Source organism: Haemaphysalis longicornis, unplaced genomic scaffold (assembly GCF_048455015.1).
Source record: "Haemaphysalis longicornis isolate Haplotype H1 unplaced genomic scaffold, Haemaphysalis longicornis Haplotype H1 scaffold_9, whole genome shotgun sequence".
In the NCBI taxonomy this organism is placed as follows: domain Eukaryota; kingdom Metazoa; phylum Arthropoda; class Arachnida; order Ixodida; family Ixodidae; genus Haemaphysalis; species Haemaphysalis longicornis.
In genome coordinates this window covers 84,608,546-84,634,707 of record NW_027526460.1, presented here as the reverse complement: position 1 = coordinate 84,634,707, position 26,162 = coordinate 84,608,546, and the positions used below count along the sequence as shown (strand labels likewise).

The 26,162-nt window shown below is 47.2% G+C and overlaps 1 protein-coding gene across 1 annotated transcript; it reads right to left on the bottom strand.

Moving 5' to 3' along the window:
• Positions 1-1,099: 1,099 nt before the first annotated feature.
• On the bottom strand, positions 1,100-25,622 carry LOC144153294 (glutamate receptor ionotropic, delta-2-like). Its single transcript, XM_077684944.1, has 7 exons — positions 25,446-25,622; positions 20,978-21,101; positions 18,217-18,373; positions 17,180-17,489; positions 15,034-15,219; positions 4,521-4,681; positions 1,100-1,181 (listed from the first exon to the last, which is right to left on the bottom strand). The coding sequence occupies exons 1-7, from the start codon at positions 25,620-25,622 to the stop codon at positions 1,100-1,102; spliced, it is 1,197 nt and encodes a 398-aa protein (XP_077541070.1).
• Between the last annotated feature and the right edge of the window lie 540 nt (positions 25,623-26,162).

Here is a 26,162-nt window from a genome sequence, read left to right as displayed (position 1 = left end):
GGAACTCAACCTACAGTTCTTGCAGCCCCATAATGCATGTCGGCCTACTTTCATGACATGACAACGTCAAGTGATGTGGTACAATACTTTAGAGCGTCCGACAAGGTTTCGAAAACTCTAACCTTACTTACGATTACCGGGAATCGTAATGCCTTCTGCCAAAGCCGAGAGACCTGAAGGCCTGGTATTTACTTTGGTCTTTCAATTTCGCTGTTGTCGGTTATTAACAGCCGGCTTTTCCTTTTGTTCAAGAGATGTCTTAGTACAGAAGCTGACCCCTAGCTCCGACTTTTCGCGCTCCACACAGGATGGCTTCGCAAGGAATTGGCTGTTGCCTGCTATATTTCTTCCGTATCGGTATCGAAAACTGCACTTTAGCTCTCGCCTTGAGCTAGTGTATGCGATTTTATGTCTATTATTATGATAAAAAGTTACGCACACGCTAAACCTGGTGCGGACAAGCATCTTACGTCAACCGAGCGCAAAGAAACAGCAGGGAGAGCGAGCCCGATTGAAGCAGACGACAAATGCGAGAATCCCTAAGCCGACGTCACGGAGGCGCAGCGCCGCCCGTGGTGGCGCTCACCGCCAATAGCTTCGGCACGTTAAACTCCCAAAATTCGAATACCTTCCTAGAACCGTATGCAAAGGAACACTTTTGTTGCTGACGTCGCCCTTTTTCTCACGCTCTATGACGCAGAGTCCCGGTGCGGCTCCCCGGCACTTGGTGGTGGTGGGTGGCTCTCGCACGTGGGCCGTGGCATGCACGGGGTTCATCCTGGGCTGCTTGGTGGGGGTGGTGGTTATCCTTGTGTACGGCACCGCCAAAAGCATGGGCCACCAGCGTCGCGTCATCGACGACTTCTTCAACTGGACGCTCGTCCGGTTGAGACGAGCGGGAAACGACTCGTATGCTGGAAACAGCTCGGATGCGACTTTGCTGGATGTGTTGCACAGCGGAATCCTGACCCAAGGCGCTGCCAACGTAACAGTTGCCAGCAAAGAACCACCAGGAAAATGAAGCTTAAAGCGCGCACCTTCTCTCATTTTTCTTCTTTTCATGTACTATTTTCTTTTATTGATTGATCGATTCACCAAACTAATAATTTGGGTGGCGCAGGTCACTTTCTTCAGAACTGTCATTGTCTGCGTGCCGGGAGAAGTGTTCCAGATTGGAACATCTGCAATGCGAACAGGATACAACAATTTTAGGACCCCTAAACACTCCTTGTACTGCAGTGATTGTGACGGCATAGGGTCAATTTGCCGAACAGATATGCTGATATTGTGGGCGCCAGCATATTGATTGTTCCGGTTCTCTGGGACTCCTGCGCTGTTGATGCACCAGCAGGAGTGCGAAGGTCGCCACGGCGCGTGTTATAATCAGACATGTTCCCATAATCATCGCGACACAACTTCTAAAGAAACCAAGGACACCTAAAGTAGGTTGTGCCTCCTGCGCTTTTCCCGTGGGTCGACAACCAAGCCAGGGAAGCACACTTGGAATCCTCCTCTCTTGCCAACCTCCTCTGCTATTATTACAGAGACGCTATGCTCTCGACCCTAAAATAACGTGTCCTCTCATGACCCTCGCCATAACTGAAACCCATAGTCAATCACCTTCGTTCCGCTTACTTGTAAACACAAGGAGCACAGGAACGCATTGGGGGATGTGTTGAGAAGGCCGTGAAAACTATTCCTCTGGCGTGTGGATAGACAGCACGAGCAAAGGAGTCGTCGTTTCAATTAACTACTATACATGAGCATGAGTAAAATTTATATAGGGTTGCAAAGTGCTGTGGAGGCCTTGCTCGACCTGAAAATAAAAAGGCCATGCAGAGATATCATCGAGGCAGCAGAAACAGCACGCCTAGGGGACCGATTGTCGAGCTCAAGGTCTGTAGGGCTATTGGAATGCGTGGTTCAGTTAAAAAACACGGATTTCTTCCTTTTCATTGTTGTGAAAAAATATTTTGTTATTGGCTCATTGCTGGAATACTTTCCGTGGTATAACAGGGGTGGAGCGTAGGCCTCTGATAGGTTGACTTCAAGGCGAGAGCTGTTCAGCTGTTTGACCCGCTGCGGGTGCCCGCAACATGTGCCAAAGAGTGTCGGGTTGTCAACAGTGCGGCCACGTAGAAGTGAAAACTAAAGCGAAATTGGCAACCAGGCTCGGGGGAGGGGGGGGGGGGGGGTATTATGGGACATTGTCGGTGTGAAGCTCTTTAACATCCTGGAGCTGGCTGCACACATCGGATCCCTCAGCGGCTTTCTGGGTCGAGGCGGCTGATGCATCCCCGCTATGCCGCGTCTGATAAATTTTCTATCTATCCTGTTTGGTGAGAGCGCCTTACGGTACACCTTGTACAAGTGTCTGCAGTGTTGGTTGATATCCTGGTATGTAAGAGAGCAGAGTTTAGCACGTGTCCAAACGACGGTGATCATTCGTTTCAGCGGCCATTGCCAGATGAGTTTCAATGCGGTAGTGAGCAGTCTGCCGTGGAAGAGAGACCTACATTCCCCTTTAGTTGTCGATGGTAGTGGCGTCTGTGTGCATATGGCCGGGAGTGTGACCCTTCCTTCCTTCCACTTGCAACGTGGTCATGTGTGACGGTGTGGAGCTGGCTAGGCTGTGTTTGCGTAAAGTATGACAACGTGGTATACACGAATGTTTTGTGTGGGGTGTAGTTTCGCCGTTTCTTCAGGGCATCGGTGAAATCGTGTAGTTTGCCCAACTACCGCAGCGTATTTTTAAATATGTCAATATATCCAGACAGAATCAGGCTAAATGGCGTCAAAAGAAACACGGCCCCATAGACTCAACAGGAAATGGGGCGTGAGCACTTGTTACTTCGGTAATTTTTCCACAAGTGTTAAGGACTGCGCCCACTGCTTGTTCGGTTGACAAGCCAACTGCGACCCCATCAATATAACAACTGAGCTCCATGCCTTCATTTGGTACCAGGCGTCATCAATATTCGCTGTAAGATTGTGGGGAATGAAGTTAATTTTCTGTCACAGCTGTTTGGTCCCATATTTATTTCTTGATTGCGGATTGTGTCACTTGTAAGTTCCTACTTTGCAAGCCTCTATCATTAATGCTCAAGTAATAGCGGAACATAAACCATACGGAACCGTCTTTTCTGCCTCTATGCTCACCTTGGGCCCAGTTGCCCATTTTTCAGATTGTAACACAAGCCTAAAATTCGTATATTGATGCCTAGCATAAACGTTTTAAAAAAAAACCCGTCTCCTCCGCCCCCCCTGACCGACACGGCCTTGCCCAGCCGAACCTTGGCGCAGATTAAATAGAGTTTCAGCAGACTCATAAGTGCTCATGGCAAAACAAAAGTACTATAATTTTAGAAGAGAGAATCGCTCAGACCCGGCCCCAAGTCCTTAATTGATAACAAAATTTCAGGATCTTGTAGCCTGAGCTCACTGGCCGAGGTTGAGCAGTTTCGCGTGGCTCCTGGACAGCCGCGCTGCGCATGCGCGAGAAGCAGTGACGTCTCACGGCGCACAGATGGCGCGTCGGAGCCGCCGCCGCCGCTGCCGCGATTGGATTGCATCGAATTGGATTTGATTGTATCGGATTGTATTGGATTGTAAATCGTTTTAGGAGCAGTAAGCATGATAATAAGCTAATCCTTGACAGCCAGGAAACCTAAGATCCTTAGCTCACGCTAGGTATATCCTGGCATAGCCGAGCTAAGCCACTGCTAATTTTCATGCACGAGGCTCATGCCAATCTAGTCCAGCAGGCAAAACAATAATTCAGGGTGGGTTGGTATACTGCCCTTTATTATTACTTGAAGTTGCCACAATACAGGCGCAAAACAATTATTCAGGTTGGGTTGGTATACTGCCCTTTACTATTACTTGAAGTTGCCACAATACTGGCGCCTGCACTGTTAAACTCGAGGTTCATCGTGTGCAAAAAACTGTCTCAAGCATATACCCACCTTGCCCAATGCATGCGGTAGGTACGCAAAAAAAAATTACCAATGCCAATAGATTGCTCCACCGCTGGTATCAGATACACATCACAGTAACTTTTAGCTTGAATTCAGGGAGTTGTCTGGTCAGAAAAACCAAACACCTGCATGAAGAGGTGTATCTAACCAGCGTTCGGGATTGGTCAAGACGCAATGAAGGCTGAGCGCGCCTCAATGCCAACTTCATTTAAAGCTTGCTTAATATGTAGCTTGGTTGCTGGGGTACAACACATACTGTTCATTTTCATGTTTTATTACTGAAAGCAATCCTTTAGCGTTTCATCGCCACTTGATGCAAATGCACGGTGTGATTCCGAGTAGTGGTTATAAATAACCATAATTATTTAAAGTGAGAGCGCTTCAAGGTCTTCATTATTCGGGGTGGCACACGGTGTCAGATGGGAAGAGCTGCCATGCGCTTTATCGGGGACGGAAGACGCGTTGGCTGCAGAAGCGGCGTGGGAGGCTTGGGCGGCTTGTGCAGCGCGCATCAAGGCGGACGCGTTGCGCGCAAGCTCAAACCCGAGCGGCTCCCGGTAGAGGTGCCATGCTGCCAGGGCCAGCACGCCTGAAGCCAAAGCCAGGATGGCGCCAGCGGAGACCAGGGTGCACGCGAACAGCGGGAGATGGAGCGAGCGAACGGTGCCGTCGTGAACTACGATGCCACCGCCGCCGCCAGGGACCTGTGATCAGACGGCAGAGACGAGAGTTACCTCTTGGCTAAGCACTTCAAACTAAAAAACCTGCTACAGACACACTCAGAGGTGGAACAGCGGCGCCATTTGCGCCATTGAGCGCCAGCCTTGTTTACCTGCGACATCCAGTGCCGAACCGTGCCTGTTGCGCCAAACTGGTTTATCAGCGGTGCCCTGCGCCGCATATCCCGAAGTGAGCCTCGGAATATGACCACCATCATGCCCCCTGCCCGACAACGTGGCTAAAACGATCTGTTTTCGGTTTTAATGCGGTTATGGTTTCGGTTTTATCAAGGTTATGGGCGGCTGTGGATGTTGGCATTTGCTTAGCTGTTAGGTCGCAGGCAGTTCGCCGTTTTTTTAACCGGTGCCAGCCGGCTTGTCACAATTAATAGAAACTGACTAAAAGTGAGTAAAGTCCTTTTGCGTCACATCGCAGACATATAGAAAACCGAATAATATTCGCATGAAAAATGTAGATTATTGAAGGTTAACATCAATATAAACGCGTGGCGAGAGTATCGGCATGTATTGAACAAACAGGGTCTTGGACGCTTTTCCGCTGCTTGCTAATTCGGTTCGCCTTTGTTGTGAGTTACTTGGTCCTTTTCGCCTGGGGTCTTCGGGTTTAACTTTGCTTATGTGGAGGATGCTCCAGCACTAATTATGCCTTCTAACACGTTCTCGTTTCATAGTCTACGGCGTACGCTCGTCGACTTTCCAAATTACGCGACGGGAGAGGACAAATCTATGTTTGGCTGCGCACGCACTGAAACCACTGCTCGATAGAAAAAATGCAAGCAAACGCCTCGTTTTACGGAATGCCGCTGCGGTTTCGCTAAACACTACCGTATACCGGACACGAAGCGAGACCTCTAATCTGATCCCCTTTGAATCTGTGGGTGAGGCTTCCCCTTTGAGTGGTGATAACGCAGCCCACTCGCTGGGTCTTATAACTCCCCATATTGCAAAATTCTAGATATACTAGATGAACGGCGTTCCTGGTTCGGAGTGGGTTCTAGTGCTCTGTAGAAAGCCTACTATAGCTGATAAAAAATTAAGCTTAATTGACAGGGGCCTCACAGCAGCCTGTGCAAGCCCACTGACAATTTTCTGGCTGCTCCAAACTTTCTCCAAAAGGTAGTGCTGGCTGCTCCAAGCCTGCTACAAAAAGCAATGTTCCCTGCTCCCAGGTCTGCTCAATAACCCATGCACCCTGCTCCATCCCTGCACACTGTATACGCCACCATCTACAACATCATCAACAAAAGAAGTGTGTGCGTGCATGTGTGCGTACCTTCTCTCAGTATTTGTGTTCATCACCACGTTGTATGCAGTCAGGCAAAAAAGTGTCGGACCAAAAGAATGCTCATTTAGCGACATTCATCTGGACCCGTTTAGCGCAGCAATGTTTTGTTGCCTGAGCGATTATTTAACCCCTAAAAAAATATCGCCCTGACTAGCTGCTAGCCTGTCATGTGGGCAATAACTTACCTAGAATTACACCCTGATTGTCCGTTAATTTTTCTCATGAGTGATCGATACTCATTACGACACATATTCAATATCATCCCCACTTACTGTTAACTGACCAGGGACGACCTCATCCTCTTACCCGAGGAGCCAAGTTATGAGTGTGGCCCTGCTGTTATAAGGAACTGTAAGAAGAGTTGCGCTCGTGGTTTGCAATGAATGAAAAGTCAAGCGGCACGCTTACATGTGGGTTCCGTGGCTGTTGCCATGCGTTAAAGGCACCGCTTGAAGCCAGGATGGGACACTCGTCCAAGCCATGAGAGGCGGAGGGAATCTCCAGTGGCTCATGGCAGGCGGCCGATGTACAGTTAGCCAATGACTGGTGGTGGCTGGGATGCCACACATGACCGACGACATATCTGGCTGAAGATGGAGACGCATTGCTGGTGGTGCCCTGCCGAACGGGTTCCATAAAAAATTTCTGATACCGTGATTGAGGCTTTCCTAAGAAAACAACAAAAATCACGTCATCCGGCTTCCAGCGCAGATACTGTAAGGATCTTTATTGCTTCGTCTGAGCGCTACGCCGTACTGACACTGAAAAGCTGCAGGTATCTCGTCATGACTCATCGTTAAAAAGAAGCCCAGAATATCCTAATTACATCATCACCATCTCATCATCCGGTTTTCTGTCCACAGCAGGATGAAGACATGTCTCACTGTCTACCAACTCCGTGTATCGTGCGCTGTCCGTATCTATTCTTTGCCTCCGAATGCCCTTATTCTGTCTCTCTATTCAGTTATCGTCACCTGCTGTTTCAGTTACCCCCTCTCCGTAGCTGCTAAGGTAGCCTGGTGGTCCATTGGTTGTCTGTTCTCCGTATTACATGTAATCACATCTACACTTACCTTGATTTGACAAAGCACATCGTCAATCCGAGTTTTGCTTCATAATCAAAAGCCCACGTTTCCTGTCTCGAAATTTTACTTCTGCCATTCTTCTTCCAAAAGCTCCCTAGGCAGACTTAAGTTTTCTTTCAGTGTTCTCTGTAAGGGCGTAGTCACTCGCCCAAAATTATTTGTTTAAATAATGGTCACCCCACCATGATGAGAACAGCGTAGCCAGACTAAAGTGACAATGTGTAAGTGGCTCATAAACATAGCCCAATTCATAACCAGCCTAGCAAACTACCTGAAAAAGATGTACACAATGTAGTGAAACTCTGTAGCAGTGAGCCAAGCCTAAGGTAAGTCGGTAGGAGGCAGTGGGCAGTGGTGCACATGGGTAGGCACAGTACAAGGGTGCTACACTCACCTCGCTGATTACGTCATGCAGCGGTGGGCTGCTTCTGCAAGGGTGACGGTGGCCGTGGTGGTGAGAATGCTCTTTGCAACTGTCGTTGCCACCTTCGCTATCGACGTCCCCGTCGTCCGAGTATTGCGTTTCGGCGGTGGCAACCAGCTGCTGTGTGGCAGACTGGACACTGTTCTCTGCCGTGACACTTGAGGTGTTCCCCATTCGGCGCTTGAAGGGGATTGTGAGGATGAGCTGAATGAATGGCGACGAGATGATGATGATGTCCGTAGGTGAATTGCCCTATTTCCTCAATCATTCTCCAACATAAAATGTTTCGAATTTCTTCTTCTCTGCCGCATAAGATAGTTTCTATAGAATACAAACACGTGTAAATGTAGAAAGCATTCCTCAGTAATAAAGAATATGCGGATTTTGCTTTATTCTTAAAACAGCCAACTCATGGGCATCTGTAAGACGTATTGGCGATTACTGCGATATTCCAAAACGCATTGTAATGAGAAGTGAATCTTCTTATCCGCTTCTTTAATTCCATCGAGCAGTAGGGATTTACACTCGACGATTGTGAGGGGGCATGTCAGAATGTGTGGCGCCAGGGCCTCACCGCTTTATATCAGCCAGAGTCTGAAATTTTGCAATTGTAAACATTACCAAACTCTTTAAGTTTCCTGCCTGTGCCAACTTGCAAAACCATTTTCTACTTGTGGACTACGTGGGGGTCTTGGAGGGACCTAGCTGGTTTTCCGGCGTAAGCCACCGCGCTAGCTACTGGTGGGTCAACCACGTGGGCCCCGCCTCCACCGCATCCCAGTGAGGTTCACCAATACGAGAACACAGTAGACAGTAGTGCTGAAGCACAGCAATTTATCTGGATCTCCCAAACAACGCGAGCACGAAGCTCGACGGTGTTCACGAATCACGCCATTCGGTCGTGATCATGAGCGGTCGATCGCGACCGAATGCACACACTGCTAAATGAGGTAGCCTGAACCACGTCTGCGGTCGATGTAGCAGACGCACTGAAGATCGGGATCCCCTGTCCTCGCGGTAATTGTCCGCGGACACCATCCGCACCACGCAACCCGGAATTGATCGGAAGACGAGACCCATGTTCGGGCGCCATGTGGAATATGTAGTATTGTTAATGGGATGGTGGGGCGAATCAGCCATCTCGGACCAGGCAGCCGTTGACGGCCCTGGTGATGTGGGCAGCCAGTTCCCGTTGGTCTTGGAGACTCGCCGCAACAGCCAGGCTCCGGCTAGACTACTCCGACTGAAATTAGACTCCGGTATAACTGTGCGGTAGGGTAGGGTTGTAGGGGCACTCCTACAGAATGTGGTATTGGGTAGGGGGAATAAGGAAGTGGGCACAGAGTGGGACAGGGGCGTCTGGCGTGCGCTGGAATAGATAAAGCCGAGTGGGTAGGTTCTTGGGGATGACGCAGCCGGCTCTCCGGCGTAGCCCACAACGCTACCTCCCGACTCGTCAACCACGTGGGCTCCGCATCCGCAGAAGGCCCGCGAGATTCGCCGATATGAGAATCCAGTAGAATTATTAGTGCCGCAGCGCAGCCACTTATTTGGTGTCTCTCAAAGCATGCCAGCACGAAGCTCGACGGCGATCACGAGTCACGCCATCCGGTCGCGATTTTGAGCGGGCGGCAGTCACGGGGGGGACACAAACAGTCCCCAGGTGAGATAAATGGTCCGCCGCGGCCGCCTTCAATGGCGAATCTCACCAATCCGGCTCTCCGATTTGACTCTCGCGCTCCCGCGCGCACACGTTCGCGGTGCCAGCGCGCGGAGCGGCGGTGCCATCTCTCGGGGTACTGCCGAACTAGCGGCGCGCCGGACCGGTTTGTACGCCAGAAGAAACCATGGACTTCTTGTAGAGTATTGCTGGTGACCTACAGCAGCGATTTGTGGCGAGGATTTCGCAGTCAAGCGATCGAAATGTAGGCCCGGCTGATCTTCAAGAGGTCGCTATAGGCGAACTAGATACAGTTATTTCTGGTCTTCCGGCATCTACGCCTGGTCCAGGCGGTATTACCACACGATATTACAACGATCATTAAATTGTACAATGAAGCCTCTGCAATCGGGTAAATGTAGATAACATTTCTCTTAAAAACGCGTGGATACTTCTGGAATTGCGTTTCGCCAAAATTTGCCTTTTGTTAAGAAACCGGAGCTTGGATATACAATTGATACTAGTCGGCCAATAGTACAACATCCACTCCTGTTGAAGCAGTTTAGCGCGTTTTGCTTCTCCCTATAGGCAAGTGTTTGGGTGCCAATAACCTACTAAACTGCCGACAAATCGGTTTTAGAGAAGGATGCTCTATCTGGTGGGTGCATATAGACTTGGAAAGAGGCATCCACTGGGCTTGACGGAATAAGCAGATTGCGGCTTTAGTCGTCTTGACATCTCGAAAGCTTACGACAGTGCACAATGGGGCATCCTCCTAGCTCTATTAGCTGGCTATTGTTCCCGGGGTACATCACTGCGTGGGTAGCGGCTTTTCTGGAAAACACAGAATTTTCCTTTTATCAGCATGATTACGCCTCCTCTCGGTATAAGCAGACGTGTCGAGTCCCCCAGGGGTCTGTTATGTCCCCGTATTATTTATTGTGCTTCTGAGCTCCATACCTATTCACCCAGATGTGCATACATATGTTCATGCAGATGGCATGCCTTTTTCTCTTCGTCGCAAGACATCCATTTTTTGTTTCACTCTTTTCAGTCATACTTGAAAGACCTGGAAGCACGGCTGTATGCTTTGAAAGTTCTTTTTAAATTACTAAGTGCGCCTTTGTCGTGTTTCCTCTTGAAGACCCAATATCGATTTCATTACCCCATCATGAACAATCCATTTGTCAGGTTGATTCGCGATAATACCCTGGAGTCATATATAATATTAAATGGAATTGCGACCTCCACATCGAATATATAGCTACGAAAGAGTCCCATGCCGTAGCTCTACTAAGGGTTCTTCGCCATAAGCGAACAGGTCTGGGGACAGATATGCTCTTGATGATTTACAGCATATATTTTAGACCAATCTTAGAATTTGGGTATTTTATTCTCTGGCTCTGCTACCTATAATCTCCTGCATTTGGTAAAGCTGGAACATTTTCGTTGCTGCTTAGGCCTGCCCAGTTTCGTCCTGATTCAAGTATTGTACTTAGAAGCTGCAGTCCAAACGCTTAATTCCAGTTTCAAATACCTAACAATCAAAGCATTTGCCAAGTCTCTTGTGACCGCGCTGGCCAGACTAGAAGTTATCCAACACGCCATGTCATTTTTCGGTTCTTATTGGTCTCGTTTCTCGCGCCCACAAGTCATTTTTGACAATTCCTAACTAAATCCGATAAACTCCACGCTCCTTGCAGTTCATGTCTTACAGTTTCAATACACACTAGTGGAGATTTCGTTCTATAACCTTTTCCCTAATAATGCCAAGATTCTTTTAGCTAACATAAATTAAAGCATTCTCCTGATTCACCAGTCTGAGCACCCATCGCACGTGGGTATGCGAACCGACGCCTCGCGGAAAAATGAGAAATTTGCGGCGGGTATCTTTCCTCCGGCATGGAATTGTTTTCTGTTCATTCAGTTTAACAGATTATATTCCTATCTTTTGTGCACAATTTTCGGCTATTCTTCTTGCCTTCCCGCAACTTGATTCGGCGCAATCTTCAAATATGTTACTCACTGATTTCCTTCCCGTGTGCATGGGTCTTTCCTCGGAAAGTGTACGTCCAATGCTTAAAGTTTTTATTCCAGCGTTTCCATTCATGTGCGGGCAATTAGGCTTGATTGGCTGCCTGGCCACGGTGGATCAGCCCTCAATGAAGCGGCTGATATGTTAGCGAAGATGGCATTGCCGTTTCCGGTTATAGACGTGCTTCCACCATTCGCTTGCGCGTTGTTAGCCCGCTATTGCCAATTCCTGTTCGCCCAAGACGTGTCTGATCACGGGCTGCACACGCGTCCTGAAATTGAACACCTCAGGTTCCGCTGGAAAAGAATTCTCTGCCAAACTCAATCGCGCGAAGTATCGCTGACCGCTTTTCGCTGTGCGATCCCCCCACTTCATCGATACCTATATCGGGCATATCTGACAAATTTTCCCCTTTGTCAGTTTGTCGAAAAAATTGAATCGGATTAACATTTGTTCTTTTTTCGTCCCCGATTTTCGATCATCGAAGAAGGTTGCTGGAGCTGCAATTTACTCTACCAGTGCTTTTAGTTTTGGGGGGAGTGAAGGCTGGTCACTGGCGTGGGGCTGTTTGTCACGCCATCCATTCATTCATTTCGGTGAGGGCTCGACGGCGGGGCTAAAGCTTTTCCAATCAGGCTGACATTTGTTCATTTCTCGTTCGTCTATCTTTCCTTTTTCCCATCTCTTTTGATTCTACATACTAAATTCATTTCTGCTACTCTACTATTTTGCCGCATCTGCATTTTCATTCAGAAAAAACCTTGGCGAATCCCTCCAAGTGAGTATGCGCCAATTTTCCGGGCCACCACTGCGACCATAGAGTTTCATACTAATATATACTAGAGGGAAATCTGGCGCTGCATTCGCGTGCCGCCGTGGGCGGCGCCATTGCAGCTAGCGACGTTCCTCGCCTCCTTGGCTTGGTTAGCCACATGGCTTCTTTGTCGTCTTGAAGCCAAAAGGGGTAACATTGTTGTTCTGTTCATCTTCCATGAAGCTTCTAAATAATCCCTGGCAAATAAATCTTTATGGAGCTTTTATTTTTTAATAACAGAACAAATTCGATTAATTTTCTGCAGTAATATTGTTGCATTTTTGCAGCCAAAGCCAACTTTTCAGCCTGTTCGTGAGCCATGCCAAAGACAAGTGGAACGTGCCTGCCCGGTACATGACGGCACGCTCACCGAAGCGCGGCTCCCCTAGACGGTGGCGCCACATTTCCCTCTAGTGTATATTAGTATGAAACTCTATGACTGCGACCATTGCTACCGGACTCTCCTTCCAGAAGGATTTTAAGAAAGGGACATACAACCAATTTTTGTAGAGGGCATGTCCTCTAGCTGATATGAAAGCCAGCGTTTTATACAATGATGTAACCACATAGATTTTCTAAAAAATAGCAGAAATAATTTAAATTTTGCACTAAACATTGTGAAGTATGAAATTTGGCGCCATGTAGTGTTTAAGTAAGACAGTAAGGCAGGTATGCTGGCATCAACCGTCATATATGCCAGTTACTTTTTCTAGTTTCGGTTTTATTATCGCAGCCCTAGATGTAGGGGGCCTGGGGAAATACTCCTCATCTCTTTTTAAAGCAAAGCTTTACTACTTTCGACCAGCCAATTCGCGGCGGATGCACAAGGTGACCTGTTGAGCGGAGACACACCCCCCGGTGAGACCCCTCGAAGCGCATCGCGTGAATCAGCGGACCGCTGTTAGCGAGTGCTGTTAGCGACCCATGCATGCGGCGATGGGTCGCTTCGGGCTACGTGACTCGTCTCGCACCCGTCGTAAAGGAATGGTGCGTTCGCTCGGCCTCGTTCTGTGAGCGTTGAAGGAACCCAACGGTTTTGAGACGTGGTGGGCAATACAGCTAAATCAAAGGTTAACAAAACGAAACCAAGGCTCCACCAGACTAAGCCAAGCCTTTGCTTTGCATATCCACGGTTAGCTGAGCTAAGCCGCAGCCATTTTTGTCCTCCACTTCTTCACGGTGCGACTGGCGGCGCGCATGCGCGAAAACGGTCACCGCTGCTGCCGCTGCCACTCAGCGAGGCGGCGAGGTCGACGTGCGTGTCATGTAGTGGGATTTTTTTGTGTGTGTTCTCTCGCATATGATGGTGCTGCGAAACGGACGCCGAGAACACCAGGACGAATCGCAACAAGAAGAATGTTTGAGTGCTGTTAGCGAAATGTTAGAACCTCCTTCGTGTGCTACGCTTGATGACAAGCAACCTTGTCTGTGTTGTATTGCGCATAAGTGTTTCTCACCACACGCCGCGTTTGCCCACGTAACGCGAATAGTGTTCAAGTGATATTCGAGCTGGCTCCGTTACCGAGTACGCTGGGCAGCGTAGCAGCGCTGGCTGTGAATCGGGGGGTGGGAAGGGGGTGGCGGAATCAAACTGGCATTAGAGGGCGAGAGCACACCTCTCCCCCACGCGAGCTGCGCCCGATCACATTGTTGCCATGACAATCATAACGCCTTCAAGGCGAACATTGGGGCAGCGTTGCTATGGGAACAATAACGCACTAGTATTTCCCCAGGCTCCCTAGGGAAGAATATGGCGCTAGTACCGGGGTTAGCCCGGACGCTCGGTTGAAGGCTAAGAGACCGCCTCTTCGTAATACTGGATATTGTGATTCGCCCCTTAGCACGTAATCATCGATCAATACTGACGATATTCCTCAAACTCTCGTAGCGTTTCCATGTCTTACCGGTTGGCGCACTCGATTTAGCTTTAAAAGGGCATTGAACTCGTTTTAACCATGTGTCGTCGTCTTTAGAGGCTGGCGAAATTGCAATAACAATGAACAAAAAATAGCGGCACTCCGCTTAATGGCTGCATGTTTATTATAAGCGGGTAGCTTTCATTGGAAAATTTCTATAAACTCCGTCGCTCCAGAATTTATATGATTCCTACGTTGAATAAAACATGGCACGATTTTACGAGGTCTATCCATATGTTTATTCATGACTGGGCGACACACGCTTTAGACTGCCAACACGCAGGACAATGTAGACAAAACACAGCGGCAGAGAATCTACTTATCATTGAGGGTAAAGGGCAGGCGAATTCTTATTCGGTAGAGCGAAATTATTTTGAGGATATTGACGAGAATGTTTCCAATGCACGCATGCGCATCCATGCGTGCGCGCGCGCGCAGGTACGCATACATGTCCACGTACACACGTGCACACGCCTACGCACACACACACAAGCCCACGAACATACACATGATGCCATCGATCGTTGAGAAACTACCTACCAGATATAACGCACGAGTGCTTTCAGGCGGAGGAATCGGTGAGGGTCACGGTTGTTTGAAGTTTTAAATAAGTCATGTCTTTGGAGGTGTACAAGTCTGATTCTGTGAAAAAAATAAATATTCAAACAGCGCTCACAAGTGGTGGTTTTTATATTGGTCATATAAGTTACTTATCCCTATCACTATCAGGCAGCATGCGTGAGAGGAGTGAGTGGTGAGATTAACGCTTTAATGGAACAAACAGCAAGACGACTGCACACAATATCCGAATACCTTCACCGGATCCGTGTTGATCCACCGACCATGACGATGCACTCCACATTGCTGTGAGCTCATTGCAAGAAACACGTGATTAATAGGTTGAGGTAATAAGGAAAACTACACAGCGAAAACAACACAATTATAATGCTTTGCAGTTGTGTAGTGGCAAAGCATTACCACAATCAATTTTCCGACAACAGCCGGAACATCGATCACGGCCATTCCCCGACCATAACGATGCGGCCTGTTTGTCCTGGTGCTCTTCCTTCCAGCGAAAGCGATCTAGCGCTTGGGACCGCATAATTCCAGCAGGACTGGTAGAATGAATAAGGTGACGCCTCCTTCACGAACAGCGGCCGCCTTCCGAACTCGCCGAAGGCAGGGTAGCAGTCGGTGAGGACGTGAGCTCCTGGACCTACAGTGGTCCAGACCACGCAGTCGGCTCGCTGCCAGCCGTGCTGGAGGCCGATCAGAGGGCGCCCCTGTTTAGGAAACAAGGAAACCCATTCCGCAATGAACACACAAAGGAAAGGCCGACTAAATATCCTAGGTAGAAAAGACGCCCCGATACCCTAGACCTGAAAAAAAAGAAAACTGTGTTCGTGAAGAATATTTTGTTAGCAAGCCTATTGGTCCTCCTTAGTTTTGTCAACAGAATAACGGTTGACCTTCTGTTAATGGTGTACATAACCTGGTTCTAGTTTTTGCTGCTGCGTATTAGTAGTAGTTTGCTGCGTATTTCATCGGGGCGTGGTACACAGTTGGTCGGGGGTCTTATCAATGGCTGCAGCAATACCCTCATGAGTGATAAGCAAGTCATTCTTTGCTGAATTTAAGGAATGTATATTAAGAGTGGCTGGTAATGGGCTTTCATTCGCAAACACAAAACAAAAAACAGAATTGAATTCCTCTTCAGCCTCTAATGAGGAAAGGAGTGCACTATTTCTAGCTAATGCTATGGACGATGGTGATGAGTAGTTTCGATTTATCTCTTTGCAAAATTTTCTCGCTTTGGTCTGCAGTAGATTTCTTGCATCGTTGCGGAAATTTTTTTTCTTGGCTGCCTCAATTTCTGCTTTGCACAGTTTATATTGTTCTTTGTACCGCTTCCAGTCACCGACTGAACCAGATCGTCTGGTCATAGAATAAAGTCGCTTTTTCTTAGTGATGCGGCATTTAACGCCGGTCGTAAACCACGCGTTTTGCGTCGATGGCGTGATACTGATTCTTGGAACGTACTTTTCTTTCAGTTCCAGAAGCTTGTCGCGAACAATTTGCCAGTTTGCATTTAAATTTCTGAGACCAAAGGAAGTGAAGAACTGCGAGGAAAATTATACCAATTCGGTTTGTATCATGTCAGGGTGCGCGCGGCTGTAATCAAAAATTGTTTTATTTTTAATCTGGGTTTCGGAGCTTTGTTATGTTACCTGGTAATGTACTACGTTGTGATTTTTGATGCTGTCTAAAACATGTACGAGCATATTGCTTAGCTCTCTGGTCAGTACAAGATCTAAAATTGTGTCGACACGTGTAGGCAACCTGACCATTTTAATCAAACTCAAGGAAGATAACACATGAAAAAATCCTTGGCATTCATGCCTTTTTGTGCTGCCGTGTGGTCTGCTTGACCTCGAATCAATCCCTGGATAATTGAAGTCGCCAGCAAGAATTGTTGGGTATTTTTGGTACTTGTTTTGTATAAAACACAACTATTCGATTAAGTGATCAATGAACTTGGAGGAAGAATCTGACGGACCGCACAACTTACAGAGGCGGATATAACTATAACCTTGCTAAACAAAGAATAACTGAGAATTGCCAAGAGGCAACACTCTGCCCTCGGGCTAGTCTCTACCTAATAACCTGAGTTTTTTTTTTTTTTTTTTAGATTGCCCTGTTCAGATTTGAAAAACGACGAGTCTTCAAAGGATGCGGACCGGCCTTGCAGACTAAGAACATTTCAATTTATTCCCCACTCACACGCCCACAACAGTTTCTGCGCAGTAAAGTTTGAAAATTTTGCCCCTGCAATTTGGCAACACCGTCGTCCGTAAACTTGTGCTTATTAATGTTAGGTAAGTTAGGCCACACCGTTCAAACCTCACTCCGGCGGCGGCGGGCAACCCTTCGCGAGGCTAAGGGAGCAAGTGTCGGCGAAGAAGCCGTTAGACCCTCCTCTAGTCACGTGATACCGCGGCGGCGAGGATCCCAGCGAGTGCATCTGCGACGCCACTCCGCAACGCCTTTTACACCAGCCAGTTGCGCTCCGGCGGCTCAACGTTATTGCGACTTGGTTAATGACTCTGGTCTGTGCTAGTTGGTACATCTTCGGTGGGAATCAGCTTGAATAAAACGAACACAAAAGGAAGAGGGAGTAACACGACACACTGGTTAATGACTTTGCCAGACATGGCGCAGTAGAGCTTGCGCTCTAAAGCATACCTTGCGGACACCCTCCACCGACCACGCCGACTGCCAGCCCGGGTCGTCGTGTCCAGCGGAAGGCAGCGCCAGCATCCGAGCTCGGCGGCGAGTGCGCGCCCAGTGGGCGGCGAACTCGACTGGAACGAGGAGCATCGAGAGGGCGGTGCCGAACAGCAGTAGCAGGAAGGCGCTCTCCATCTCGGCCAGCCCAATGGGCTTGGACAGTCCGCCCACCTCGGCGTCGTAGTTGCGGATACACGGGTGCTCCTTCTGCTGGTGGTCTTTAAGCATGTAGTTCAGGTTGCCCGACGAACCAAGCCGGAACATTCTGGGCGGGATCACGTAGTCCGGCTGATACAGGAGTCATTGGGGTTATAGCAATGGACCGCTCCCCATACCGGCTTTCCTGTTCACCCGCCATGCCCATCTCGTGGTCACGCAGCAAGCAGGATTTGTACGCTTCCGAAGAAAGTCGCCAAAAGAGGTGGACTACGCCCTCCCTTCTCTCCCTCTCCACACACCTCTTCTATGCTCTCCACCTACTCCTTGTTTGCCACTTGTGTACGATTATTGCAGCACAATTACAGCGAACCGACATACGCCGGCCATTTGGTCGTTTTGCACCTTGTTGCCCCACTACGCCATGAACGTGGAGTTGCAAATAAAACGACATAGCAACGACGCCCACGTGGTTCTAGAACCTGCCAGAAGATTTTACCGGACGAGAAAATGCGCACAAGCACCACCAATATAATAGTGTTTGCATTGTGGGATACAAATTCAACCAATCCTAATAGACTTATTGGTGCCCCTGACCAGTCAGTAGTGATACTTTTAATATGGTATAGTAGGAACTGTTGTCGAAGTAGGGGAAGATGGCGGATAAACGCTTGCTTTTCATCAAGTTGAAATCAGTAGTTCAGAGTCTTTAAGATAACTAAAAAAGCAATATCTTTCCGTTTTTGACGAGTTTTGACAGGGGATTGGCCAGGAACAAGCGGAAAGCTCAAGAGAGGTCACACTGAAGGCGACGAAAGCGAAAGGCAACGCAATACCTGCGGTTTAATGAAGCGACGAAAGGGCTGCCTTTGCGTGTGGCGATGCCGACGCGGACGAGGAAGATGTTCTCTGTGAGGATGGCCATGCGACAACGCCGGCCGCCATGCTGCCTGCAGTCGGCCATGATGAGCGCTCGCAGCAAAGCCTCGTCCGCTACGCGACAAAGGAGAGCCAGACACGTACTGCAACACGCGCATCGCAACCCAATCCGCGCTCACTTTAAGCGACGCTTGCCTGATGACCATCTTTTGAGACTTACTAATTCCTGACCCACGGGGCTAAAAACCATCGTGCACCAATACGAAATATTTGCAGCTGCGTGAATACGTTCGTAACAGCCCAGATTCTTTAATTTGGAAGTATATTTCTTCTGTACTGAATTTAAGAACTATCATTATTAATATTATTCATTTAGAAGGGGTAACTAAAGGTACAGTTAGGCATGAAGAATGGGGGCAAGAGAGGGGGGAACGTGTAAATCGTCTTGTCTATCCCCGTTGTGCATACGAAATTGCACAGGGTAAGGAAAAAACAGTGGCCTCTGAGATACCTATCGCCTTCCAGCAGCAAACTAGCTAAAAATATTGTGTTCATTGTTAATTTTTTTATTGTAATATAAAATTGATAATAGTAGAACCTAGTTAAACACTGATATATCAAATTATCTGTTATAGTGAATAAATATAAACTTTGGTTGGTCGTGCTTTATTTCAGTGACATTCTTTTATAACGAAATTGAAACCGTTAGAGCCCCAGGATATCGGATATAACGAAGAAAAATTTGACCAGTAGGCTGAAAAGCTACTTGAAAAGACCACCCGTAGTCTGCAATTACAGAAGTATAAAGACCCCTTTGTTCGTGGACACTGAAAAATTTCATCCGGCTCAGGGCTGTGAGTAGCCACCAGTCTATGATAACATTTTTCAACAAATAAATAAGCACGCAGGTCTGTTTTATCACGTGAACTTTGTTCTGTTCTAACTTCACGTACTCATGGTCCGTTTTATTGAGCTTCAAACGCAACAAGTAGAAAGGTAAGGGTTACCTTGCTTGTAGTGGGTTCGAAGCCTTAAAAATGCATTGTTGTATCAAGTGTTTCGGCGTGAGCCTGATTGTCGCTTGGTTATAGCCTATTTTTACCTCTGCTGTTATAACGAATATTGGTTACAACGAACAACTCGCTGTCCGAATACTACTTCGTCGTAACGAGGCTAGACTGTATATCACTACGATAAGTAAACTACGGTCTTTCGAACATTTCCCTTTATCTGTAAAACTTGCCGCATTAGTGCCCAAAGGTTTCCAAGCTCTTGTATCATAAATTAGTAAGTCCCATAAGAACATTATCACGTGAGTCCCCTTAAGCCGGAAGACCAGAGTGAAGATATTTCAGGCTCTGCTTAGTCGAGGGGCATGGCACGAACACAGAATGCGATTACAGGCGGTGAGTGCATTCGACGTACGCCAACAAGTACACACGCCCTCCTCAATACCACCCTGACGTGCGTGGGCAGCGTATAACACCCCCTGGTCTCTTCTGACAAGGCGTACCGTGTTTGCTTACCACACGGCATGAAAACGTACGCAAGGGCCACTCGGGTCGCGCAGCATAAAATCTTTAATAAACCTTTCTTATCTAACAAAGAGTATAGCAATCTTTCAAAATCCCCCTATAAGTAACACATCTACTCAACATGTATATCTAAGGGATGAGACTTATAATCTTACAGTCCTAATTGTGATTTTATCGGCGTGCGTTTTTTTGATGATGACCGCGTACTCCTACATCACACACCGGCACTTTCGTTTTCCAACGTCTGACACAATGTGATGCCTCACGCTCCAAACAAATATGGAGTCTCGGAATTATTTTTCGCGTGCATAAAGCGTCCACGGAAACCTAGTCAGAAGCATCTTCGCCGTAAAATGAAATTGCAGGAAATATATATAGAGAGAAGGCAATAAGCGCAAAGTTAGAGGAGGCCGAACACAATCCAGCAGTGCCTGCACAAAATCTGGCAGTGCTCCTCACAAGATGCGGGAGCCAAAGTGGCGTGTTCCCTTCACCAAGGGGCCGTAAAGAATGCCATAAAACTCTCGCTGTCTGCTCATCTACCAGGATTTTCTTATCCCTCCGTGGACGGAGCTAAGGAACGCACGAACAGAATGGGGTAGGTTCAACCCAGGTGTGCACGAGCCCATGGCGTCGCAAAAAACCAAAAGCCTAGAAAAGCAGGAGCTGGTGCAGAGCTCACGCTCGCAATGGCACCACTGGCGAAATGCCTTGATTTCTTGGTGTTCCCTTTGGTTGAATGAAAATTTTTTAAGGTCTCCGCCTGTAGTGTTCTGCTCATACCTTCGCAAAGGCCTATCCCGCGCCATAAACATTTGTGAATAACTCCAAGCAAGACAAACATGTTTAAATAGATTTCGTCCTCTTTAGCACTTTGCATACTTCCTGGGATGCTTGCCGCAGTGCCGCATGTAATGAATATGCGGAAGATATGGTGCGAATGTAAAAACATCTGAAGGCGCTGAGTTGGGAGAAGAGGTAGTGTAGCCAGAGGTGATATCACGGTAGATCATGATGCTTAAGGGCCCCAGACAAAAGCACTAGAAGATGCTTTGAACCACCTTCTAGAGCTTTTGTGGGGCCTCTTACCAACAATGCTGAGTGCACGACAATGATATGACTAACTTAAGTGGGGTTGCAGTGACCGTGTATTCACTGCACGACCGCGCATTACCGCCTTTACCGAGCAGTATGGCCTTGCCGGCTGCCACAGGTTCGATGGCTGTGTTCACGTCTGGAACCAGACTGGCACCGCGGTTTTCTTCAATCCGTGTCTTCAACTCCATGAAATCTTCGTTCTTCGACTTCTGTGAAAGGCATACGGAGAATCTGAGTGAAGCAGCGTATCTCGTCATTATCAGTCCTATTTATCCGTCATATTTATTTGCACGTTCCCGGTTAACTAAACTTGTGGAGGCTGTGACGTAAGCTGTTCATTTACTGTGGGTAATATTCGTTGCTTTCATTTGTCTACAAAAGAAGAACTCATAGACCTCTGCAGTCAGGAACAAAAAGAATAATTACAAGGGGTTTCTCAAGTGTTTCAACAATGTTTTCCCAAGCATGCATAAGACCGTCACTGCCTGTGCTGCTTTTGCCCATAGCATTATGTACTCATCCGCTCTGGAAACGTAATATCACAAAATAAACGGCCAATACACCCTCGGTGTTCGGCCTGCGTGGCGTGAAAGGAGAGTATCAGGTTGTGACTGTAACACTCTAAGTTTCAGCCCCCGCTGTTCTAAGCCTCGGGATTTTCTAAATGTCAAAGTTGTTCTCTTCGATGAATTCTGCAGTGTTGTGGTAAATACGCGTGGTTTTATATTTTGCAGATCGCTTTGTGACGGGTGATTTAAGATGCGGGGTTTCTAATTCGTTTTCGCAAAAAGCGATCAAATACACCTTTAATGTATGTTTGCCTCAAATATGCTAATTTTTTTTTTACCTAAGCAATGTTATCAGGATTGGAACGGGCAACCATTGCTTTATTTATTTATTTATTTATTTATTTATTTATTTATTTATTTATTTATTTATTTATTTATTTATTTATTTATTTATTTATTTATTTATTTGTTTATAAATACTGAGACCATTATTACGTCCAAGCACGCCGGCGCAGTGAGATAAACGGAAAGAACACTACAAAGAAACAGAACACTTAAACAGTGGGTAATTTATTATCCTCTAGTATCGCACACGGAAAACGAGGATAGTTGAGCGTGTCAGTAGCAGCAATGTAAGGGCGAGAGCAGTTCGTTTATAATGTCTCGTATATTATATATATATATATATATATATATATATATATATATATATATATATATATATATATATATATATATATATATATATATATATATATATATATATATATATATAGTATAAGTTAAGAGTCGGATACACAGCAAGAACAATAACAAACAATGTGTACTTACGTAGCGGCAACGGGACTTGCCTTCATCAGAGTAAAGTTACATGATTTTGCTGTAACTTTACTCTGATGAAGGCAAGTCCCGTTGCCGCTACGTAAGTAAACATTGTTTGTTATTGTTCTTGCTGTGTATCCGACTCTTTACTTATACTATTTCTGCGCGCTTTGTGAGTTTATCTTTCTCTAGATTTATATATATATATATATATATATATAATGCATTTGTAATGTGTGAAAAACACTTTGTATATTTACGCGAAGACCCAATCTGGATGTGCTGACATCAGCTTAAAAATAGCGACGCAGTAAGAACAAGGGCAACGGTTTGCTTCTAATTTAGGGCATATTTTTACGAGAGGGCAAAACGAGACGGCTTTGCACGTATTCAGGTAAAGTGCCGTAGCCCTGAAGGGACACTAAAAGGGACACTGGAGTGGTTTGCAAACATTGTGAGTTTACTTGCGCAAATTGACGTGTGGAGTGCCTTGGAAATATTCAGATCACTCTGGGTGCGTTTCCGTATTTTGTTTAGTACAAAAATCAATTAAACAGTGCTGCCCTCCTTCTACATCGTCCTTGCCGATTTGATTTCACGCTTCGTATGACGTAAATTATTCTCTCAGGCTTGGCTTGACTGCGCCTACTGCGTGGCTCGCCGACCATGCGACCGAGTCAGTCTGCCGTCTGCCGGCGGGTCGTCGCCGCCTGTTTGCTCAGTTAACACTTATCCACCAGAAGAATCATGCCTGGAAGAAGGTGGCTTTAGTTTGTTTGTAGACTGTATTCAGCTTAGTGAAGTCGATTATACCAAATTATCCGCATACAATCAAACATGCGACGCTTCGCTAACTTAGTTTCACGGTTGCTGTAAGCTGCATGCGTCTGTACGACTTGTGCGCTAGTAGAAATTCTAAGGCCAGTTAAAGGCGGGAGAGAAATCAGCGAAGTTATCACAGGTAATAAAAATTTTATTGACCCGAAACGCGTATTAAAAAGCGTGAAACCAAGGTACGCGAGGCATTTTTGAGCCGGGTGAACGAACACATGTAGCACTCCCCTAATTTGCTAGAATCGTCAGAACAATACAGAGATAAACAGCATCCGGGATGCATACTTCATACTTCCTAATCAGCATACATGACGTTATGGCCGAGTGGTCTGAAGCACTTGATAGTTGATCGTAATGAGCAGGTTGGAATCCCCGATCGGACATGTTTTGTGGAGTTTATTTCTTTTTATTTCGGTAATTTTTGTTATACTAAATTCACCATTTCGGGCTGGACCATTCATTGCTCTATGATAGAGTTGGCAGACAGAGTGAAATCGGACACTGACGCTTTAGAAATTGTCGCTGACGTGGTGTTGAGATAAGCGTGGACAATTCGCTAGCACAGTGCCGAATCAGCCGACTGTGGGCCTGGTGCTTACGCACCTCTTACGACGACGCAGGAACTAGCAAGGCAAGAACCGCCTCCGATGACGCGGAGTGTGCTCAGCCAGATCCGCCTTGGCTAGTAAAACGTTACGTTTCTAGGCGGTGCGGACAGGCATATCTGACCTATTCTACAGCTATCAACAAGTCAGAAGTGCGGCATGTCGATTCCTGAGATATCAAGAATGCCCATCCAATGATGACGCCGGATACCAGGCATGTTTTCCTGTAGCGCTGAAACAGAAACTATCTTGAGCTCCAATCTTTGACATCTTCCAATCACATCGCAGGACAAAGACGCGTCATCTGCTGTAGTCTTGGCGGTCGCCCTAAAAGTCCCGTGGTATTGTTCTTCTGTCATGCTTTATAAATTAGGCAGTGGTTTGATACAATTTTGATACATTGGGCGTTCTGGGGTTAACGATGAAAACTGTTTACTAGACCCTGTATATGCAGTGCAAAGAAAAAGCGAAGTGTGACAAATTGACTTCACTGTCCCTTTAAAAGACTCTGCAACGTTTTCGACACACATTTTCACTCCCGCCTTCGTGTTTGGAAGCACTGCGAAAGCTATATTAAAAGTCCGCTTGTAGTGGCACAACGTGATATGATCGTAGTAGCAGATACGCCTCCCGTTTCCGCTTTGCTTTTGTGGCTGTCATTTTGAAGTGGCTATCGAATGCCTTCAGTGATGCAATACAAGAAAAGCTGGCCAATAGCCGCTACACCGCTTTGATGACGTAATTCCTAGGGTCTACGTTTTCCAAGGCGGAAAATAACTTTTGAGCAAGTTTCAAAGTTTTCTCATGTGCATAGAGTCGTAAATTTCGGCCGAGGTACTTTACAACCTCCAGATCTAACTCCTGGATGTGGTAGTTAAGTACGTTTCGAAAGCGTTTAGGATTTAGCAAAAAAGTAGAAAAAAAGTATTGCAGGTCCCTCTAATTAAGCAGACAGAGTGTGCAGCGACCGCGGCAACCTAACGGGGTGGTCTTTCTTTCGCCGCTCACAGAATGCGGAAGGGGCAAAAAATTTTAAGAAAGCATTTCACCAATGGCTGCGCACATCTTCATCACATCACATCGACCGGGTGTTTTCATTATATGAGCAAAGGTTCATTCATCTCTAGAAGGGAACCCGATGGCTCATACCGCAGCCCGACCTGACACACACCCGTAGTGCCCCCTTGAATTGCGCCCAATATTTCCATCAGCCCAAGAAAAGAAATCATCTTCAGATGATACACAGACAGCATGGCCCAATACCCCATGATACGAAACGCCTTTCTCCCTGCACATCCCACGATGTCTCACCGAGACGTGGTCATCTACTGACACCTCCAGACAAGCACATTTCAACGTGGTGTAATACTACACGTCATACACCCTACTTTATGCACATATAATTGCAACTTGTGCTTAAAGCCATGGCTACTGTACCACATGGTCTATGAGTGAACGCCACACACCATCACTTTCCCCGAATCCCATCTCCAGATTTGAACAGCTGAAGCTGTGGATGACCAGCTTACACCCTGCTCACCAACATCTCGTGGACCGGATGAAACTGCTCCCCCAGACCCAAACTTCCAAGGACTTAGGTGGTTGCCCACCTGGCGGTAAATTAACTGATCTTGACTGCTTCGATAAACATTCCGTCTTCCTCCACCAAGCTGGCAGGCATACGCTAGCAGCGGACCCGCATACTTGAACATGCTGCAGAGGCAGACTCGCCAGCATCCATATACCAGAGTGACTCTTCCTTTGTCGGCTTGTTGGAACGCACCTGAACCTGCTGCTGGATGCCCGTGCCCAACGGTATGTAGATGTGTATGTCATCCCTTCGGAGAGCGTCCCTGAGGGAATACACCAGCCAATGAGGCTGCGGTACCGTAAGGTAGGCTATGAGGTTGCTGCTGTAGTACGCCATCACGATGACCACGTACAGCCACCAGGCGCTCATCACAAGGCGAGAGGAGGTGCCTCTGGGCAGGTGCACGCTACCTGCATTGTTCGAACATCGGGCTGGGTGAGCACGGGTCGTCAGTGTGTTTCGCCAATGAGGCGCCCATAACGCTTAGCTGTGAATCGCTCCAGTGCGTCCGCCCAAAGTGGTCTTAATGCGTCAAACGGCCCCTTGCGACGAAAAATAGCTTCAATTTTGTGCAATATTGTGCACGTCCTCTACCACCACCGTGATGATCACCACCAAGGCCACCACGATCGTGACTATCATTGTAATCGTCACTGTCATCCCGATGATCATCACGATATTCTGTTCAAATCGGCTACAGGGCACATATTCTCCAAAAATTGTCGTGCCGCTCATATCATTAGGTGACACTGAAATGAATTTCTTGTCCGCGAATAATATTTAGTTAATTCCTTAATCTAATCTTTTTTTCTCCACTGTCCCCCGGCAATCGTTCCATTAAAGGAATGGTCCACCTGCCCTCCCTTCTGCACATTACTAGTGAGCATACAATTACGCAGCAAAAAATTG

Excerpts from the sequence above, each read along its gene's own strand:
- LOC144153294 (XM_077684944.1), bottom strand. The coding sequence starts at position 25,622 with ATGAGCGCCTGGTGGCTGTACGTGGTCATCGTGATGGCGTACTACAGC. Across the intron at positions 21,102-25,445 it reads GCATCCAGCAGCAGGTTCAG|AAGTCGAAGAACGAAGATTT; the intron begins GTGCGTTCCAAC and ends TGCCTTTCACAG. Across the intron at positions 15,220-17,179 it reads CGGTGGAGGGTGTCCGCAAG|GGGCGCCCTCTGATCGGCCT; the intron begins GTATGCTTTAGA and ends TTTCCTAAACAG.